Raw genomic sequence first — 21,857 nt, 5'->3', positions numbered from 1 at the left:
CTGTTAATCCAAATACTCTTACTCTGCAATGCTCTTCACAGAGAGCCAGGAGGCTCTCCTGCTTCTGTCCTCAGCTGACCCAGAAAAGGACTGGTAACCTGGTTTTAAAGGTGCTAAAAATTGCTTTATATTGTGCCTTTGATAATCACAGTTCTTTAGAAAGTGATAAAGAGACTCTCAGGACTTACAAAAACACTGATACTCTCTCCTAGCATCGTCTAGTTTCTGTTCTGACTTTTCATCTGATCTGATGTTTCAAGTGTTCATGTTTGGAAAACCCTGAGTTGGTCCCAGCTGCCCCTGTGGGCTTCTTACTGCTTAAATTGTAACTTGTGATACTTGGGGAGTTATTGCAAGATAAACAAAGCTACAGGGATTTACCACCTTCCCATTTTCAAAGATTTTCAGTATTTCCTCTTGTGACTTTAGTGAACGCTTCGGAAGGCAGTGGAGCTGCAGAAGCAGAGTCCAGCCAGTGGACGTGTAAAGTGTGTTCATCTGCTTTCCAAGAGCCTCAGCTGCTGACAGGTAAGAAGTGCTAGAAATTCATGAGAGAGTACTGAGAAGCATCAGGACAATTCTGCTGCTCTTAGAGCAGGACACTGTGAAGCCATGCCCCATCCATGATGCAGTAAGATACAGTTTTTTATTTTTGTGTTCCTTTAAGAAAAAGGGTAGGTAAAACAGTGATATTTTGGATATAGCAGTGGTCAGTCTCTGAGGAAACAACTGTGATGTTGAATCTAAAATAAAACTGTTGTCTAGAAGATGACGTGAGGATTAGGAATATCAAGGATGGAGAACAGCATGAGCAGTGTATAAGGTCAGTGATACCAGCTTATACTTAGTGATATTGTCTGTCTGGTATTTATGGCACAGATTTAGTAAAGATAATGAGAGACTTTTTTACTGCATTGAATTTACAGCTATTTTATGCACTTTTCAAAAGAACTTACAATATTTAAGAGCTCTGACCATTTGATGAATAATTTTTGAAAAGGAGACTTAGGCTGCTAAGTAACTTGGGCATTTGGAAAAATGTGTCCATTATTAGGGAGCACAGCCTTTTTTCAGTGATATCGAACAAATCTCTTAAAATAATCCGTCCCTCTGAGTAATTGTTTCAATGTTTAATAGACTGTATGCTTTTATTTAGGAAGGTATTGTGACTAATTTTGAAATAATTTTAGGTGAATCTGCGAAGTGAGGTTGACCCAATAGATAGGCTTCAGCTGGATCTATCCCTTTGAGTATTTAATGAGTTTCTTTCCTCCTTACTCTCTTTTCTTTCCCATCCACCCAGAGCACTTACTGAGTCACCTGGAACAAGCTAAAGGTGCCCCCCAAACCAGCCAAAATGAGGCTGTTGCAGAGAAAGCTGTAGAGGGTCCCCCTGTGGATCAGCCAGTGATTTGTGATGCAGCCAGTGCCAGTGCAGATACAGACTCAAGGAGGAAGGCCAGGCGGGGAAGAAAGCCCAAAACAGCGAAAGCGGAAGCACCTCTTGTCGTTGCTGAAGAGAAAGATTCTGCAGGTAAAACAAAACTTAAGAAAATGCTAAGCACATATCCCCACGTATGTCTGTATTGATGCCTTCTCAGAAAGGTTTAAAAAGTAGCACAGAGGCAAGATGGAGGTATTTAGTTAGATCACTAAAGCAGATGATTTGAAAACTTTGTTAGTTATTTTGGAGGGCCTTGTCTATACTAAATGTTGCGGCACCTACACTTAATTAACCTGCATTCTTCTGTGACGGTTTTAGTAATAGAGAGAAACACAGAATAATGGTTATGAGAGACCTGCCTGGGTTTCTGCAAGAAGGAACAGGAGAGAAAGCATCCTCCCTCTGAAGAGGAGATACCAACCTCTCTCTACCTTAAAGTTTATTCTTGAAAGGGGCCTTTTTCAGGGCCTCACCTTCCTTCAGGGGAAGTTCTAGCAGGAAATTCTGTGGTGCATAGTCAACTGACCCCTTAGTGATAGGTTGGAAAGGTAAGAAATCATGCCTCCTTAAGAGGTGTTGGCTACATTTTACTTGACATTCAGTAGCCACTTTACCTTGCAAGTACTACCTACTCGTTAGCAATCAATTATTCGTCATTGGCAAATAACATGTTTGGTGCCACATCTCGCTACAAATTCTGCATTTGAGGTTTGATTTCTTTCTTTCTATCTATATTAATCTAGATATTTCTAACTATTAACACTGTATTTTTATGATGTGTTTGCAGTGGAACGTGTAGCAGATGTTGTAACTGAGGTCCCACCAGAAGAGGTGGCCCTGCCTTCAGCTGCAGAAGAGAGGATTATGGAATTGGTTTTAGGAAAGATGCCTAGCACCACAAATAGCATCAGTTCAGTGACAAAGTAAGTGTTCTGGGATGCAGAATTTCCTTTTAGGCTTAATTAAGATTATGTAGCATGAAACAGCTCTGCTCGACTTCTGGACCCACAGATGTTCTTTCTTATTACTGTAAAACTGTGTAATGCTGCTGCTGCTACAAGAGCTGCCTTTGAGTGCCACAAGGATGGCGTGTGCACTGGAAGATGGTGCACAGATGGTGAGGTACTGGTGGTAGAATTTTGGAGCATAAACAACGAGAATTTCATTTTCTGTCATGTTACTGCTTTTGTTCAGTGTGATTCCAAAAGCCTCCTGCAGCTGCAAGGTGAAACACTGCTCCTGTTGAATGTTGGTGGTAAACCAGGAAAAGACATCTTTGCTAAAAAAATTACGCTAACCACTATTACTTTTCAGTCTTTTCGTCTTGTAGTCGACCAGCTTGCAGATACATGATTAATAGAAGGCCAGTCTGTTATTTAACTTGAACTTTAGACAAAATATATTAATATCTATAATGAAGAGCAAGAGAGTCTGAAAAACAGAGGATGTTACAGACAGTTGGTGGAAAGTGGCCTTGGGAGAAGGGATAGACACGGTAAATGTATGAAGCTGGGCATAAGAAGATAGGCTCAAGGAGAACCAAATGGTTGATGAGACCAAACAGAAATACTTGAACTATAACTGTCCAAATCGGCATACTAAAAGATCCACCCTCGAGCAAAAAAAGCCCCCTCCCCACAGAACATGTGCAGTGAAAAAGAACTCTGTGCCTTTAAATGGAGATGTGGCTTGTAAGAACTAGTGAGATTTAAGTGTGACTGAACATAATTGTAAACAGTTGTTCAAAGCGTATATGAAATTTTACTATGTGTTAAGAGGTGTGCCAGCTTTGTGGATTTACCACCTAGCACCCATCTCTGCACAGACATGCAATAAATGGTATCTTGGCTCTGTGTCTGAGATTGGCTCTGTGCACACCAGGTAATGAACTCCATTTGAGACAGCAGTCTTAACTCATATGAATGACTTCATGTTGATTTGTGTGTGTCATACTTCCGATTTAGAGCAGTGGGGGGGAAAGCTTCAGTATATTAGAACCTCAGGGAGACCCTTAAATATATTTGATCAATTTAGGTTCTTTAATGTTGTTTTGTCTTGATAAAACCGGCTTTTAAAATTCTTTTTGTATAATAAAGCACTTGATTTTTCAAAATTAGCTAGTAATGCTATATACTGAAGTTCTTAGCTGATACACAGCCATCAAAAATGCATTCCAGCAGGTGGTTGTGCTGGGAAATAGAACAGTACTGCTTCTTGGCACCCTGCTGCCCTCTTATCATATTCCTCCTGCATGCGACCTGCCAGGCTTTCTAAGCTGAAGTAGTGCTAATGTTTTCAGAGGATAGTCAGAACGGTTCCTTTATGTTCCTCTGAGGGGCCTGCAAAGAGAATCTCTGAGGCTGGTGGGCTGCTGCTTTTTTCCTTGTTTGTGCTGGGTGAAGATAATTTGGAGTTAGCCGCGCTCTGACATCTGCTGCTTCCAGAGGATGGCCAGGAGGGCACCTTGGCAATGAGGAAGCTCCAGGCCCCCTCCCTCCTGCCAGAAGCTGAGCATAACACTCCTTTAGCTTTAGCCAGCTGGTGGGACTCTTCCTTGCAACCTGTGGGATACCTTTCAGTCCCTGCCTTTCTTTCTCTAATCCAGTAGGTTTGCTCATCACCAAAACACCATGTCCCTCAAAAGAAGTTTAATTCTCTCCAGTAGACATGGTATACGGCGGAAGCTGATAAAACAACTTGGGGAGCATAAGCGAGTCTACCAGTGCAGTATCTGCAGTAAGATCTTCCAGAACAGCAGCAACCTCAGCAGGCACATCCGTTCTCACGGTGGGTTGCTTTTACCTCGCTTGTGTATTGACTTCGTCTCTCATTGGTTCCACCATTGAGTAAAGGAACTAGGCTATTGTTAGATACTGGGATACGCAATTTGAAGAGAGCTATTTTTTTCTTTTTTTTTTAATGCTCTCTAGGAAACTCTTAGTTATGCAGAACAAAGCATGAGAAGAATAATAATAGTTGAAAGGTGAAGTTAAGAGTATTTGGGCCTTGAATTTAGGTACATATTTTAAGCAAGGGCAAGGAGTGATGTTTTCTCCAGAACTATTCTTGCCTTTAAATATACACATCTCCCCCCCACCTTCACAGGCACATGGGTAACATTGCTATGTAAATGTCAGCCGAGTGCATTTTAGCTTGTGAGCTAAAGTTCCAGGGGTCTGTGACCTACTACGAAGTATTCTGTGAAAAATAATCACTGAAAAAGGGTGGGGGAACCAAACAAAATTGTTGGAAAAGGTTAAAATCCGCTACTTGGATCTCCTGTTTTACTGAAGTTTCTCATCACTAGCCTGTTTGTTTGCTGTTGCTTGTGCTTTGGTTTCCCCTGTCTTGCCTAGAGTTGATATTATCAGTCACTGACTACTTTCTTTTTATCTTGATTGATCCCCTCAGGTGACAAACTATTTAAATGTGAGGAATGCGCAAAGCTGTTCAGCCGTAAAGAGAGCTTGAAGCAGCATGTTTCATACAAGCACAGCAGGAATGAAGTGAGTGTAAATGACTAGCGGGCTCTTTCTGAGGTTAGGTGAAAATGTAGTGAGCTTCCAGGTGCTAGCTGGGAAGCTTGGGTCAATTATATTTGGGTAGATGTCTGTGTGAATAAGTGAGACAAGACTGATAGGGAGAGGTAACATCTTCTGTTAGAACAGCTGATGAATTTGCAAAGCGTGGACGTGCTTTTGAGTGTACAAGTCCTTTTTGTGTCCGAATTTCCTATAGATTATTGTTTTCAGGCATCATTTACAGCAAGACAAGCTGAGTTAGGTGGACCTGTATGATCTAGAGGTGAGATCTGACTTCAGTTTATGGTACTGTATAGGATTGTTCCAGTCTTGTTTGCTTGTTCTGTTGCATTTATCCCCACCAAAAGTGTCCTTTAATGTGTAACTCTCTGGGTAAAGGCTGTGTCGTTAAGGGCTACACACACATATGTAAACCTACAGTTTGGCAGCACCATGTCCATTGGTGAGGGCCTTTTAGTGCTGCTGCCAATATAAATATTAAACATGCCTCTAGTGGTGCCTTATCAGAAAATATTTCTTTTGCTACTTGGCATCAAGGTCCTAAGTTCTCAGATTGCTGGCATCTGTTCTGGAGCTGAAGGATGAGTCAGATTACATCCTGCTTCTCAAAAATTGTCTCTGTGTTGGACCAGGGGTTGTCAGGAAGACTGTTAAATGCACACAGGGGCATGATCTACTTTTTTTTTTTTTTTTTTTAATAGAGCTCAGATATAGGAACATGGCAGGATGATATAGTGTCAGAATTTTGCATCAATGTGTATTTGAATGTCCTGTTGAAGGAAGAAAAATGGGAAAAGACAGAAAACAGCAACAAAAAAAAAGTAGTTCAGATTTACAATTTCTCTGTCAGGCGTGACTTGACTTTTTCCCTGCTTGAACATTTACTGTTTGCAATCCTCAGGTTGACAGTGAGTACAGATACAAGTGCAGCACATGTGAAAAGGCCTTTCGGATAGAAAGTGCATTGGAATTCCATAACTGCAGGACAGGTGAGAATGGCTAATTGTTCCACTTCCTCTGGCATCCCTACTCCATTTTGGGAGAACATCCACAAATCCATCTCAGCATAGAAACTGCAGAAGGGGAGCAGGAATTTGGTTTTTGTCATCATCACAGCAAGCAACCTGCCCTGCTTCCCTTAAACTCTGTGATAAGTGTAACCACTAATCTGTAGAGCAACACATCCACTTATATATTGCTTTTTTTAGTATCTCCTGCTTACCTGTCTAATATCCTCAGTGGTATTTCATTTGCATGTTCACAGATACCCTGTCACCATCTCGGTTTAATTTTCTTTTTTGCAACTAAGTTTCACTTCATTTATCTGTAACAGAAGAACTGGAAAGGGGAGCAGTACTATTGATTGATTGTAGTTTTCTGGAATTACAGTTTTCTTAGGATTTTTTAAAATTGGAATAGTTTTTCTAGATTTTCTTTTCTTAGTATCACTACAACCTGTCCTTTCCTCCCATAGCCATCCCTTGTTGTTACTCGTATTATTTATGTTGAGTGATTTATGCTTAGAAAAGGACATGTTGGTTACCTTTATGGACCCATGACTGACATGATAACTGTCAGTCCAGAATCACCTGGGTAGTTACCCCTTACAGCACCATTCAAAGTCGGTTTTCTCAGTTCCTTTCAAGAGGGTACAGGCTGTGTAAAAACTCAGCCTTACGAAGAATGGAAACTAATGCCAAGTAACCTCAGTATTCATTTTATTCAAAGGCAGCAGCTCATTTTTGCTTTTAGACCAAAATGAGCAGCAGTTTTTGCTCTGTTCTTCAAGGCATGAAACAGTTACTTCTTTGTGATTGCTGTAGCACTGGCAGATTCCATCTACAGAACCATGCCTTTATGTTCCAAGAAAAGTCTTAACTGCTGAATACAAAACAAATTCCCCATAGGCCTATTGTCATGTAATGGTATATTTTTGAGATTTTATACTTTCTTCTGGAGTATTCTGTACTGGCCGGTATTAGAAGCCAGTGCTGGCAGAAGTATTCTGGTGCTTAGACACAGCTGTTCATGTTATGCTATGTTGCTGTATGTGTAGTGATTTTACCAACATTAAAAACTTGAATCAATTGTAACAGAAGCCACTCCAAGCATAATTTTAATGAATGCTAGACCACAGTGGAAGTAGCCCATGTGAGGAAGTTACAATGCTAGATTCCATGTTCAAGTTAGGATTATGTATATTTGTTGCCTTTGAAAAAAATTTTAAAGTAAAAGAAAAACTTCCCTCCTTAGTCCATACAATGATGGGTTATAGCTTAAAACTCCTCAGATCTAACAGAAGAATTACCTGTCTCACAAACATACAAAACCTGGTTTCGTCTGTAAAGAACTGCATGGTTTCTCTTGCTGACAGATGACAAGACATTCCAGTGTGAGATGTGTTTCAGATTCTTTTCTACAAACAGTAATCTTTCAAAACACAAGAAAAAACATGGGGATAAGAAGTTTGCATGTGAAATCTGCAATAAGATGTTCTACCGGAAGGATGTCATGCTAGACCATCAAAGACGACACTTGGAAGGTAAGTATGCTGCAGATCAATTACTACTTTTGAAATGGCAGTAGAGGTGGGAAGGTTAAGGAAACAATTGTGTATCATATTCTTCTGGATGCTAGCTGTCTTTTTTTTTTTATCAGTTACCTGATCTGGAGTAGCAAGTTTCAGCAAAATGAAGGATAAGAGTAAATGGCCTCAAGTTACACCAGGGGAGGTTTAGATTGGATATTAGGAAAAATCTCTTCACCGAAAGGGTTTGTCAAGGATTGGAACAGGCTGCCCAGGGAAATGGTTGAGTCACCATCCCTGGAGGTATTTAAAAGACCTGTAGGTGTGGCATTTAGGGACATGGTTTAGTGGTGGACTTGGCAGTGCTAGGTTAATGGTTGGACTCAATGACCTTAAAGGTCTTTTGCAGCCTAAATGATCCGATGATTCTATGATTTATTTAACATAATAATAATGGATCCTGGAGGGGAGTTATCTAATTCTATGAAAAACTTTCTAGGAGGTGCACCTACCCTTTTTTTTCAGCCTCATGTGATTGGATCCAGTGCTACTAATGGTCATGGGGAAGTTGTTTGGCTTATTATACAGTAGTTTAGACTAGCAGATTTTAATTAAATCTTTTTCTTTCTTTAATTCTGTTCTTTCTATTTAAAAAAATGGTACGGTAACTTGAAAATTTGAAGGCAGATAATTAACTTGCAATGTACAACTGGAAATGACTAGTGTATAAATAGTATAAATCAAATGCTGTATGATGTTATCTTTCAAAATCTTAAGTATGAAGAAGAGGTTATACACTGCTCAAAATCTTAAACATCTAAAGATTTTATAGGTATTCAAAGACTCTGGAAAAACCTGAGTGATGGTAGGTATCTGAAATATGTATTCTTACCTCTAGTGATATAAAATCATATAAAATCTATATATAAGATGTATATATAATATATATAGAGAGAGATATAAAATCTAGATATGAAATCAGAGGTGATTTTAAAGAAGCAGCCAGATTGTCTAACTTTGTACTGTGGGCGTAGCTGACTGTCACTGGCCTCTCTTGTGATTCAGACCTTTGTGTCATAAATGAGAGGACAGCTAGAGGATGAGGGGTTGAATGGCAATGGCAAGGCATCTCATGCTTAGCTGTTACAGCACAGCAGCCCTCTTCCCTCCTGAAAGTAGCAGAGAAAGATCTGAAATTCTCATTGAGCATTAGAGATGATGCTGCGTGGTTGCCCCTCTCGTTAGAGACTGCAAGGGGAAGTTTCTGGGCCAGATATTTGACTGAAGTGCCAAGGCCTACTAGATCTGCCTGTTTCCAGGTGCTGACAATCTGTGCCTGGTTTCTGACACTTTATGATTGGTGTGCTGAACAATAAGCCATAATATTCAGTTCAGCAGACTGCTTTTATATTCTTTAGGCACCATTTTAATTTAGAAATCATCCTTTTGTTAGCAACTAAATTCTTCATTGAGGCTTTTCCCATGATCCTAAATGATCCTCTTCTCTACAGTATTCACCTGAAAGGGCATGCAGATTGGAGTGGAAAACCATGGTTTATTTTTTTTGTTTTGTTTTTTTGATGGGGACTGTTCTGTTAAGGGGTGAGGCGTGTGAAAAGAGAAGACTTTGAGCACAACACGGAAAACATGGTGCGCTACAAAAAGGAGCCTTCGGGATGCCCTGTGTGTGGGAAGGTAGGCGCCTTTGCCAGCATGTGCCATATGAAGCTCTGCATTGTAGCTGCAGTCAGGGGTATGGTGTGCCTCAACCCAGCTCCTCCAAATGAGTTACCGTGGCATAACAAGTTGCCACCCATGTATTAAACCACAACAGCAGCCTACCTAAACCACAACACAGCCTGCCAAAAGGTTGAGGTAAATTACTTGCACTGAGGTATATGCCAAGTCAGATTACCTCGCAGCTTGGACAGGCATGTGGCTTGTTACCAGCGAGCCTTGCCATCCAGCCACGACGTTATTCTTTAAACTGCCCAGCTCCATTATACATCCAAGCTCACTGTGGCCATGCATGGTGGCAGCTGTCAGGACAAAGATAAGAACAAAACTACTTTTCAGGATATGTAGCACAGTGTAGAGTGTAACATGGCCACTGTCTGTCAGTGAAATCTCATGGCTCATGTTATTTACAGTGAAGCTTTTCTTCTGGAATGTAAACAGTTGGAGTTGACTGTGATTCCATGGTGTAGTCATGGCACTGTTGCATTTGGGTATTTAACGCTCATGAGATTAAGTTGCTGTTATCACAGGTACAAAGACTGTGAGTTTAACTAGTGATTTTATAAATGTCTAATGATTCATGGTGCAAGACATACTCAAGCAGCTCTTAAGTTGGTGTGTAGACCTTTGGTTTTGATACTTCAGATACGTTACATATCAATGAAGGTAGATTTTGTGTCTATTTATAGATAGGTGGAACATTCATGATTCAAAAGGCATTATAAAGACTAAATATTTCTAAATCTACCCTGTGTAATTCTGCTGCAGCTTTTTTGGAAGTCCACCTCTGATGAACAGCCAATTCAGTCAGTTCCTTGGAACTGTACACCTGTATTTTGCTGTGCCAGTGGTTTCTGGGGTAACCTGCTGGCTGGATAACAGGAGCCCCTACATGTTTGTGGCCAGAATGAATGAAACAGGACAGCAAATATGTTCTGTGCTCTCCACTGGATAGCTTGTAAAGAACTCCAGCCCTGATGGACATTATACAAAAACCATTCCTTCCTTCCTTCTTTTCTTTTAGGTGTTTTCATGTAGGAGCAATATGAACAAACATCTTTTAACACATGGAGACAAGAAATACACTTGTGAAATCTGCGGACGTAAATTTTTCAGGGTGGATGTGTTGAGAGATCACATTCATGTCCATTTTAAGGTATTGTGCTAATAATTTATTAGAAAAGTTACTTAGCAGACATGTAAACATACCAATATATTGAGACTGTTGCGGCCACGTGTTCATACTGGAAATACAACAGTGGTTATGTGCTCTGCGCAGTGATGTTTCTACAGCAGCTTAACATGAGTTGTGTTCTGATTTACCCACGGCTCTGTTTCTACATCTGGATTGCTACGGCATATATGGACCAGTTTAAAGCAGGGAGAATAACTTAACAGGAAGGCTGCAGACAGATGCATTGTTCCAATTGTAGTTTGGTTGGGCTGAGGGTTTACTGTCATACTCTCTCTTTGTGGGGAAAAAAACAAGAGAACTAATTGTTCCTGCCTTTTGCATGCCAGTGACTGTGATCCCCTTGCATATGCCAATATAACTGCCTGTATATTGAGTTCTTTACCTGATTTTATCAAAATGTTCCAAATCACAAGAAAATCCCCCATTTTAATAGTGCTTAATCAGACCCAGATTATTTTGACATAACCAGGTTAACACTAAATTAATTATAAGGATTGAATTGAAAGTTGTATAACTCAGTGGTGCTCATAAGGATGTTTTTATGAATAGAATACTGTACCAGTTGAATCTCTGTTTACATTGAAGTTCCTTTTATACAGTGAAAGATTGAGTGTTATTTGTTTGGATAAGCAGTTGTTCCTTGTTTATTCATGGACAGAGGAACTTTGTTTACTTGATTGAATGAAGCAGGAGGGTATTTTAAATAAATAATGTTACAGCAATTGTTAATTCAAGGCAGTCTGCATGGCAACAAAAGCTGACTAGGTGCTACCTTTTGAAATAGAAGTTTAATCTATTAAAACAAAATACTCTTTCCCACCTACACAGGACATAGCACTAATGGATGATCACCAGAGAGAAGAATTCATTGGTAAAATTGGAATCTCATCAGAGGAAAATGATGACAACTCTGATGAAAGTGCAGATTCTGAGCCTCACAAGTATAGCTGCAAAAGGTGCCAGGTAGCTTTAAATACTTTCAAATTAACTTTTTGGGGGGATGGGAGGAAGGAGTGGAAACATTTATAAATCATTCAGTATTTTAAATAACATTAAGGGTTCACAAAGAGAAGGCCGGTCCGCAGGTCTGCTCTCTTCCACAGTGCTTGTTACCTCTAATCTGTTGATGCTTGCCATAAGACTTTAGGTGATGTTCTGTAAGGTGAATGCTAAACACTTAAAATGAGAAATACACATACATATGCTTACCTGTGTGGAAAGAAGCAAGCAAGCAAAACTGGAGGAAGAAACAATAACGGAACATTCACATTTTACACTACCTTTTAATTATGTGCAAGTTAAAATTATTATAGCATTTCTGAATTATACAATCCATAAACTGATTAATTTTTATGAGATCCAATGGTCCTCTAGTAGATACCCAGTTCTGGAGAATTAAGACTGCTGCTTATGTTCAGTGTGACTGCTTATTCTTGGCCTACTCTATTACTAACAGGACAACATTAGAAGTACTGATGGAACATATTTTACTCAGTTGTCAGCTGAGACCGGAAGACTTTTTAAACCTTTTGCATGGCTTTTGCCATTTTATAAAGAAGTAATGGGGAAGAATGGAGTCCTTAAGGCCCATTTGGATTCCCTTACTGGGCAAGCGTGCTGTGCTGGGTGGGTGGGATGCAAAAGCAATCAGTGAGAACAGCAAAACTGGCCAAACTGACATAGGGACAGGGGAATTTCGGTAGTTAAGCCACTGACTTAGCTGCTGGAAATCAGAGCTTCTATCACAGTCTACACTTAATGTGATAAAAGTGCTTAGCTTATCTTCGTTTTAAAGACATGGATGTAATAATTCAGTTTTCTGTTTTATCTGTGCACTGGTTTTAAGTGCTAAGTGATTTTAAGCTTATGTCAGTGAGCGTAAGAAGATGTGGTATCACACCAGTTTACCACATTGAAAGCAACCACATGATTATTTTAACACCTGACACTTTATGGGTACATAAACTATATAAAATTGTATGCTTCCAAATGAGGGCAATTGTGCCATTTGGATTAGAAAGATCGTTTTGGAAGCTGGGATTTTAGCAGTTTTGCAGGTGTTTGTGAAGTAAATGGTTGTGTAAGGCAGCAGCTGTGGATAATGAGTGTTAGCTGTGATGAGATGGGGGGGCTCTTTGTGGCTGAAAATATCTTTCATGCATTCCTAAGGGAGAACAACATACAAATGAGTCATAGTGAACATACCTCTTCTGAGCTCTTAAGAATCTTTCTCTCTTTTTCTCATCCCAAAGCACACCTTCACCAAGCTGTGCAATGCTGTCAGAAATACCCTGGCTACTCCCAAAATTGGAGCAAAAGATGATGTCATTAGGGCACTTTGCCTGATATGTTGGAGTATATATGTGTATGCAGGGTTACTTAGTCCAGGGAACTAAGTCATTGAGCACCTGTCTATTGTAGTTGTAGCACTTCCAGGAGCTGAGCTAGAATCACTGCCCTGCAACGCCTAGAAATACCAACTCTTCTGGAGAAAATGCCAAAGTTTACTATGCAGACTAGAGCTTACCATGCCCCTAGAGCCCAAAAGACATTTTTTCCTTCTATGGCATCCTTGCTTTGGCAGCTAGTAGAGGTTAGATGTGGCCCTCTTCAAGGCTGTTCTTCAGTGCACAAATAATTGGAGGTCCTCTGCTTGTGCAGTGTAAGAAGCAGAGATACCATCTCAAGCTAGTTTTCCAAATGGTGTCCTGTAGTAATGTGTTTGTAATGGCCAAAGAGGTTCAAGCCTAAATCCGGCTTCCACAGATTTTTCACCTAGGGATTACACAGGATATTTATGTCTACTAGCTCTGACTAGATCCCAGTGATGTGTTACTAGACTGTTACTGTTCCCAAGGACTTTTTCCCCTTTGATTCACTATTGGTTCTTTCCGCAGTTGACTTTTGGCAGAGGGAAGGAGTACCTGAAGCACATAATGGACGTGCACAAGGAGAAAGGCTATGGCTGTAGTATTTGTAACCGACGTTTTGCCTTGAAGGCAACTTACCATGCACACATGGTCATTCATCGGGAGAACCTGCCTGATCCTAACGTGCAGAAGTAAGATGATGTGTTGGACTGACAGGAGGAGCTATCTTTCTGAAGCTACAGTGGCTCTGCCACCTGAATTGGGCTGTGCTAAAATATCTGAAACTGTATAATAGGCATTAAAATGTTTATTAAAAGCTTGAGATGTGTACCACTAATGAATCACTTCACACAGAGATTAGTCAACAGCCTCCCAGTTTGGGCTTTGTAAAGTATAAATCTATGATTTTGGTAAATATTTTTTACAAACTATGAATTGAGAATATAGGAATGCCAGACTGCTCCAAGCTTGCAGTGAACTTACAGGTTTCTTAAGGCTAATTTAAAAAATGCATTTATGTTTCAAGGAACTTCTGTAGTAATTATTATTACCACATGAAATACAGTTACTGATAGAGATGCCTGAAAAACACCTCTGTCTCAAGAAATGAGTCACAGTTTTTGTTCTTCTTGGTTCCAGGTACATCCATCCATGTGAAATCTGTGGAAGGATTTTTAACAGTATAGGAAATCTGGAAAGACATAAGCTTATACATACAGGTAAAAATGTTGTATTTCTTTATTATTATCAATACTAAGAAGACATTTCTGTTGCCAGTGCCTGCCTTATTTTTTTTCAGGAGGAAATAAGTTGTGAGTTTTTACTATAGGTTACAATGAGATAAATGTTACATTTATGCTTTTAGGGTAGACCGGTTTTCTAAAGCAGGAGGTATTAATGAGGGTATTTCATCTAGGCACACAATCCAGATTCCTAGTTAATATGATGCAGGATTCACCAGCTAAAAATCCTAATTCTGTATTCTGTTCTCCCCAAATTCTTACCCGTGCCATCTTCTCACCATTACACAGGCTGAAAACTGCTATCGCAAAATCATTTTTAACAGCTCATTATTATTTCACGCTATTCAGTATTTTCCTGCCTCAGGCTTTATCTTTTTTTTTTTTTCCCAGATCTCACACAAAAAGCCAGCTTTTCTGTCTCTCCAAAGTCTTCTAATTTAGTTTGGGCTACAATATGCATGAAAGATGTGGTTGACAACACAGGTGGACTCTTGCCCTCTAATTCACCAGTTTAGTCAGTTTTTAGGAGGTGCACATTTTTCATTAACATCTTTTTTATGTTGTCTTTTAAATTTACTTTTAAGGTGTAAAAAGTCATGCTTGTGAGCAATGTGGCAAATCATTTGCTAGAAAAGACATGTTAAAAGAACATATGCGAGTCCATGATAATATCCGAGAATACTTGTGTGCAGAGTGTGGCAAAGGTATGTCTAATGCCTTGTTTTCCATTAATTGTGATACTGAATAACAGGTGAATATCTGAATTGAAACTACTGCCATTCTTATAATATTGGGAAGGTCCTCAGAGTGATGTAAATCCTGCATTTTTGAGAGGTAGAAACTGTATTAATCAGGAGTCTTATGGTTACATAAACTACCCCTAATTTTATACAATTTAAGTTTCATGGCCTGTAAGACAAAACTGATTTTAATAAAATTTGCCTCTGTCAGACTGAGGAGTGCTTGCCTGACCAAGTTCCAAGGCATTTGCAGCACAAAAATGAATACAAGTTAATTTTGGCATTCTAGGCTGTTTTTAGGCTTAAGAAATAGAGTAATTTCTCTCTGTAAGAGCCTTAAGAGTTAAAGTTGCTTTGACTTTCTGAATTGTTCATGTTATAACTTGAACAAATCTGCACTGGTATTTTAGTGGAGGGCAGTAACTCTGAGATGTCTAATGATGTTTTGCCTTTGCTTGTCCCTGCTGTTTTGCTTCTTCATCAGTGGTTACTCTGATGTTTTCCAGAGCTTTTTCTTGGAATTAAAATAATAATAATGATAACATGCACTGCTACCTAAACAATTAAAAATATGCAATTGTGGACATGCAGCAAATATAATCTTAGAGCTTATGGCTAACAACATGGTCATCCTGAGTTCTTCTCTGAAGGTGGGAGCAATGGACTAATTGTCATGCTGTACCTTTTGTCTCACAGGAATGAAGACAAAACATGCACTTCGTCACCACATGAAACTTCATAAAGGGATTAAAGAATATGAATGCAAGGAATGTCACCGAAAATTTGCACAGAAAGTGAACATGCTGAAGCATTACAAAAGACATACGGGTAAGGTCTCTAAAGATGTACAAAAGTTGCACTGATTCAGTTAAATGTGTCCTGAGAGAACTCTTATGTAGAGCAATCAGAGGGTATGAGGAACATTAATAAAAATATATATATTCTGCTTTTTGAAAAATGAGATTTAGTCCTCTCACGAGCCAAGATCACCTGTTATAAAGTTTATATATTTAGTTTACCTGGTTTCATGTTTTGCTTTTCTAAGAGAGGTTGTTTTGGTCTAGGATAGGTCGAGAGCAATGGTTTTGTTTTAAGTTAGTCTTCAGTTTCTCATTTTCCAAAACAAAACTCTACCTTCCACATCAATTTCTCTTGGATTCATTTTCTGCCAGATATAGTGGCATGGCTTAGTTAAAAATAGCTGGTGAAGCTGGGCTTCTACTTTTTGTAGATTTGGCTGTGATATTTAGTATTTTTTTTTTAGTAATATGAGACTCTGAATTGTCCCAGATGCTTAGATTGTTTTCACTCTGATGCTGCCTGTGCTTTTCATGCAGGAATCAAAGATTTCATGTGTGAGCTCTGTGGCAAGACGTTTAGTGAGAGAAATACAATGGAGACTCATAAGTTGATTCATACAGGTAAATCCTCTAAAAAACAGTATCCAAAGACAATATTTTAGTTTTGTTCCTGGGCTTGCTTTAGTCTTGCTAGTCCTGGAACTAGTGTTACACATCATGTTACCAATATAAAATTGTTCCTCTTGTTGATATGCTGACAGTATGATACTCATCTTTGGGGGCTGTTGCTAACAGCATTTCCTTCCATCTGCCACCAGTAGGAAAACAGTGGACATGTTCAGTCTGTGATAAGAAGTATGTCACTGATTACATGCTACAGAAGCACATCCAGCTCACTCATGATAAGGTGGAAGCCCAGAGCTGTCAGTTGTGTGGGACAAAGGTTTCTACCAGAGCATCTATGAGTCGACACATGAGGCGTAAACATCCAGAGGTGAGTGAGTTTGGCAGGTAGACTGTGGGGTGGTTTGTTTTTTCTTTTTGTGTGTGGTGTTGGTTAGTTCATGGCTTTGAAAGGAATTACTTTTTCTTCTTTTTCTTCCACCCCCCCCCCCCCCCCCCCCCCCCCCCTCTTTTTTTTTTTCCTGTTCTTCTGGGGCCAATTTTAGGTAGTGTCTGTTAAACGTGCACTTAACTGAATCAGCCTTTCATTATGTTAAGATTCAGTAGTAAACATATCTGATTGTCAGTCTCGAAAAATGAAATTCTTCTGATTATTTAAGTCCTTTTTCTTTTTCTGCCTCAGCTTAAATGTTATTTTTTTCATGTTTTGTCTTCATCCATTAATGAGTATAATTGATTCTTTTTTCCCTATTGTGTTCTCTGTATTCAGAAGTGATCTGAAAGAAGTGGTGAATAGAGAGGCGATGGCAGCGTCTGCTGATGATACAAAATTATTCTTAGTATTAAAGATGAATGCTGACTGCAGAGAATCTGGATTAGAGCGATGTTTTGTCTGACCCCAGTGGGGGTTTTTCTGTGTTCTAAATTTCTGAATAGCTATTGTGTTTCTCCTAAGCATTTTTTGTTTAGGTTGACCAAGGCTTTTCTGTTCCCTTTCAGGCTTTTTTGCCCCACCCCTACCAATTTATCATTAGTATTGCTTTCCATGAACGTTTTTTTATCATGATGACTGGGAAGGAAGTCAACAAAAAGCTTTGTTTATTGATCTTTGGATTAAAAATACAGCTGCATATCTGCAGTCCAGAGGGCGATTTGTTCTTTGATAATCTGAGATGTATAGATTCAGCTGAAAATAATGGAGTAAGACACAGTTGATAAGTTTATAAACAGAAACGCGAAAAATAATAAGTTTTTTCAAACGCACTGTTTGTTTTCTATAGAAGTCATCACTTCCCAGAGGGTTGTATTCTGTCTAGAATATGAAAATAGTCTTCTGTTGTTGTCTTTAAACTTTGCTGGTTTTCAGCAAGAAGGAAAAGATTATAGGTGAAAAGGTTATTTTAAAAAAAGCCATGGTTAAATTGCTTGTGTTAAATGATATGTGTAAAATGTTAGATTACATCATTTTTGCTTTGTGACAGGATTTATTAGGACAATGCTGTCTTGTTTGACTGTGGTATGCAGTGGTGCAGTTCACCAGCTGATAACTCTTTGCCTACAGATTCTTTCGGTGAGGATTGATGATTTAGAGCAGCTGCCAGAGACGACGACCATTGATGCCTCCTCAATTGGGATTGTTCAGGTAAATTCATCATTGCAGAATTCTGGTGGCAGCTAGGTTCCAGGCCTACTGGAGGGTGAGGTGGGGACATCACTTTTTGGGTACATAATGTAAGGTGGGCGTAGGCTGGTGGGAAGGAATGTGCTTTTTTAGAGAGTCAGCTCCAGCTTAACATGTATGAGCAGATGCAAGCTGTCGATCTGTTTTTTTGTATAGCACAGGTGCTGGTGAAACAGAGGTAATTACAGGGTGAGGTCTCATTCCTCACCTAATTTTTTTTGGTTTTTTGTTAAAGTGTGTTTCTTCACTTGAGAATTGACAGTAAACCAACTTCAGGTGATAGTCTCTTACTTGGAACTTCACTAAGCAAAATGACTTGATGTTTTGTTTGGAAATGTGTTGCTCCAGCCGGAATTAGCCTTGGAACAAGGAGAATTACCAGAAGGGAAACAGCATATGAAAGCTCCTAAACGTGGCCAGAAACGAAAACAAAAGTCAGGTGAGGAGGAGGAAACTCAAGTGCCTGAGGACCCTGCCTTCAGTGAATACACAGAGAAGGAAGGTGACTTCACAGGGAATGTTGGAGATGAGACTAACTCAGCTGTACAGAGCATCCAGCAGGTGAGCTCCAGTAGCAGGGTGATGGGTAGCAGGCACTGCTTAGAGGAATAACCCTTCTTTTTTCCTAATAACAGACACAAAAGAGTGATCAGAACATTTAGAGCTAATTTGATCAATTGTGGCCATAAGAAGATGAATAGGGACTAAAAAAAGGAGTTGGTCCAGTAAGCTCCCCATGTTTATTTTCATTTATTTTGGCATTACCATCTCCTTGTTGGCCAGATACCACTGACCAGCAGAAGCTGTGACTAGAAGTGCAAAAGACAATTCAGCTGCATGTTTTGAATGTTGCATATGCCTCTCCCATTACATTCTGTATGTGGAAGTTGTTATATTCCAAGCTTTCTATGTTCCCCTCTGTGTGTGTGACTTCTCTTGCTGGCAGTAGCAACGTGTGAGCCCATCAGCACTTGGGTGATCTTTCTTGATGCTTGATACTTCGTAGTCAGCTGCAAGATGTAAGGTTGAGGTTACCTTTCTGTTTTTCCTCAGGTGGTGGTGACCCTTGGCGACCCAAATGTCACAGCCCCTTCCAGTTCCGTTGGGCTGACAAATATCACTGTTACCCCCATTACAACAGCAGCTGGAACCCAATTCACAAACCTCCAGCCAGTGGCTGTGGGCCATCTGACTGCACCTGAACGTCAGTTACAGCTGGACAACTCAATTCTCACCGTCACATTTGACACTGTCAGTGGTTCTGCCATGCTGCACAACCGCCAAAATGACATTCAGATCCAGCCGCAGCCAGAGGCAGCCAATCCTCAGTCTGTGGCCCATTTTATAAACCTGACCACCTTGGTGAACTCCATTGCTCCTCTAGGGAACCAGATAACAGAACAGCATCCTCTGACATGGAGGTCAGTGCCTCAGACTGATGTCTTGCAGCCCCAGGCACAGCCAACGCCACAGCAGTCAGGACAGCAACAGGTTCAAACAGAGCAACAACAACAGATGTATAGCTACTAATTTATACTTCAAAAAGTTTTGAAATGGACAGTACTTAGAGACAAAACCACACAGATGTTTGGAAAATTTCTAATAGAATTGTTTGCTGGATACCAAACAGAGATGGGAAAATGTTTATACAATGAAATGTAAGCTAAAATTGGCATAGCACCCTGCAACACCCTAATCTTGAGATTCTTGTGCTGTCTCCAGATCTTGCACTGTCTTTAAAAAAAAAAAAAAAAAGGAAAAAAATCTCACCATAAATTTAGCACCCCTTTGCACTGTGTATTTTGTGCAGTAAGATTGAGATTTGACAGGAGCATCATAATTTTAACCAAAGCAGGGAAATCCTAAATATTACAGCACCGGTGATTTATAAAACCCTTTCAACCGTACCATGTCGCTTCTTTCAAGTCTGGAAATTACATATAAAGACCTTGTTCACAGCGAGGTGGAATGCACCTGTGGTCAGCTGGTAGAGACTGAAATGTAAAGGCACAAACGGGAAAAATGGTAATTGTCTTGGGTTTTATCTTCTTTAGGTCTTGTATCTAACAACATTGGTAAAGTAGGTGGAGGTTGGGGCTTTGGGGTGGGGATGTGTGTGGTGTGGAAGAAAACACACCAATTTCACAAACTATTTCCATTTTAGTCATGGGAAAAACCCTGTACCCATAATACAGTGTTAGTGCTACTTGAATCAGATAGCTGGTCTAATGCTAAAGCAACTTTTATGGTCTTCTAGTCAAGTTTGAATCAAACCAGTTATGAACTGAAAAAAAGAATGTGATACAGTTTTATGTAATTTTTCAAAACTGCTCTTTCAATCTTGCTTTTAGCTATTAGGCCTGAAGAGCAATCAGTCCCCTTTGATCAAGTTCAGGATGTGAATTTTTTTCAATTAGTCTTCTTTCATCGTGTAATAAACATTTGAGAAAGCATTCTTTTTATATATATATACATATATATGCATATATATATATATAGCCTTTGTACTTTACTGTGTGTTCCTGGTGAGTATTTGTGCAAAAAACACTGTTATCAATATGATTTACTAATTTTTTCACCCCCATATTGCCCTTTCTCACAGGAATAACATATGGATTCTATTCCTTCAGTTCCCAAAATTTCCAAAATTCATAGCCACACACAAGATTGTGTGAAGTGCAAGAAAAAAGAATGTTTGAAGCATATTCTGCCACACGGAGGCAGTATGCCCTAGTGTATAATGGGCAAGGTTTGCATGACTGTTGGGAATATAAATAGTGGGTTGGGTCGAATACATCATTGCTGATACTATGCTTTCATTCCATTCTCCATACATTGATGTGCAGTCTAGACTTTTGCATGTCACGAAGATAGTATCATTCCCACAGAGAAAAGCAGCTGATATAAAAAAAGAATAAACTATAAAAAATGTTGCTGCCTGGAATCTTGAAAGGGAAATCGGTCCTTCCAGCTGCTGCTGAAGAACAAGGTCCTTTGGGGCAGCAGACCGAGCCACAGAACCATGCTGAAGGTTTTTGCTGAGGATAAAGCAGCTGCTGTGTTTGACAGTGAAGATAGATTGATGGTTGTCAAAATCCTGCTTGTGCCTATGGTATTTATGAAAATCTTCTGTATTAGCAAAAATATGAGTAGGAACGACTTCAGCTTTGAAAGTCTTTATTAACATGGACTACTTGACCCCTAAAGGATGCCTTATAATCTCTACAACAAATTTTTCCAAAGTATAAATGTCTGGATATCAAAGTTAACCTCCAATGGTTTTCTTGGTCCCATAGCAGTGTCTACAGGCTCACTATGCTAGGCTCTCTGTAAAGCTGGGTTGCAACAGGACCTGTATAGGCCAGGGGCTTCTGGTGACGTATTTTTTATGTCAGAGGAGAACTACTTTTCTGTAAATGTCAACAAGCCTGTAAAATGTCTGCATGAGAGGCACCTATATTAGATGGGACAATAATGTATATCAGAAAGAGAAAATATCTCACCAGTGTGGGAAAGAGAATTTGTCATTCCCTAGCTCCTTCTGTCTTGCTCAGATCCTTTTCACACAATACTGAGATTCTGTAATTTTCTCAGCCTCCCAATATCCTGAGAAATAGTTTTATGCCACTCATCACCTGGATTATTTCACCACTGGGCTGAGAAACAGTTAAGTTTCTTCTCAGCTGCCCTGTCTGCAAATGCTTCCCCTTCACACCAAACCCACAGGTAAAGAGGAAGCTAGGTTTGATTTATGAAATACGCTGCTTATGTACCTGAAAGTACTTGAACTCTGCTCACCCACCCACCCACCCCCAGTGCTTGGTGCCTAATTAGTAAAGGTATGTTATCTTTTGGCAGGGCACTTTGGAGAGGGGAAAAAAAAAAATGGCAGGGAGAGGAAAACAGAGAGGTCCCTAGGTCAATTTGTTATAGTAAATAGAAGATGGCTAACAT

General features: G+C 39.7%; 1 protein-coding gene across 8 annotated transcripts in view; it reads left to right on the top strand.

Moving 5' to 3' along the window:
• Positions 1 to 21,183, top strand: part of PRDM15 (PR/SET domain 15) — a 36,443-nt gene extending 15,260 nt beyond the window's left edge. For 5 of the 8 annotated variants that reach the window (XM_040585131.1, XM_040585136.1, XM_040585133.1 and 2 more), the window contains 19 exons: positions 430 to 528; positions 1,304 to 1,534; positions 2,232 to 2,367; positions 4,050 to 4,231; positions 4,856 to 4,950; positions 5,888 to 5,975; positions 7,361 to 7,528; positions 9,114 to 9,208; positions 10,275 to 10,406; positions 11,274 to 11,408; positions 13,343 to 13,506; positions 13,955 to 14,034; positions 14,643 to 14,762; positions 15,495 to 15,626; positions 16,136 to 16,219; positions 16,417 to 16,592; positions 17,784 to 17,864; positions 18,252 to 18,464; positions 18,957 to 21,183. In XM_040585131.1, coding sequence (XP_040441065.1) covers positions 430 to 528; positions 1,304 to 1,534; positions 2,232 to 2,367; positions 4,050 to 4,231; positions 4,856 to 4,950; positions 5,888 to 5,975; positions 7,361 to 7,528; positions 9,114 to 9,208; positions 10,275 to 10,406; positions 11,274 to 11,408; positions 13,343 to 13,506; positions 13,955 to 14,034; positions 14,643 to 14,762; positions 15,495 to 15,626; positions 16,136 to 16,219; positions 16,417 to 16,592; positions 17,784 to 17,864; positions 18,252 to 18,464; positions 18,957 to 19,433 — 2,888 coding nt within the window. In that variant the 3' untranslated portion in view covers positions 19,434 to 21,183. The remainder of the gene's footprint in view (positions 1 to 429; positions 529 to 1,303; positions 1,535 to 2,231; positions 2,368 to 4,049; positions 4,232 to 4,855; positions 4,951 to 5,887; positions 5,976 to 7,360; positions 7,529 to 9,113; positions 9,209 to 10,274; positions 10,407 to 11,273; positions 11,409 to 13,342; positions 13,507 to 13,954; positions 14,035 to 14,642; positions 14,763 to 15,494; positions 15,627 to 16,135; positions 16,220 to 16,416; positions 16,593 to 17,783; positions 17,865 to 18,251; positions 18,465 to 18,956) is intronic. The other 3 variants (XM_040585139.1, XM_040585137.1, XM_040585138.1) reach the window with 3 other exon arrangements.
• The last annotated feature ends 674 nt before the right edge of the window (positions 21,184 to 21,857 follow it).

The sequence above is a fragment of the Falco naumanni genome, chromosome 2 (genome assembly GCF_017639655.2).
Source record: "Falco naumanni isolate bFalNau1 chromosome 2, bFalNau1.pat, whole genome shotgun sequence".
Taxonomy (NCBI): Eukaryota; Metazoa; Chordata; class Aves; order Falconiformes; family Falconidae; genus Falco; species Falco naumanni.
Note: the sequence above shows the minus strand (reverse complement) of the source record. Positions and strands in the feature narration are given on the sequence as shown.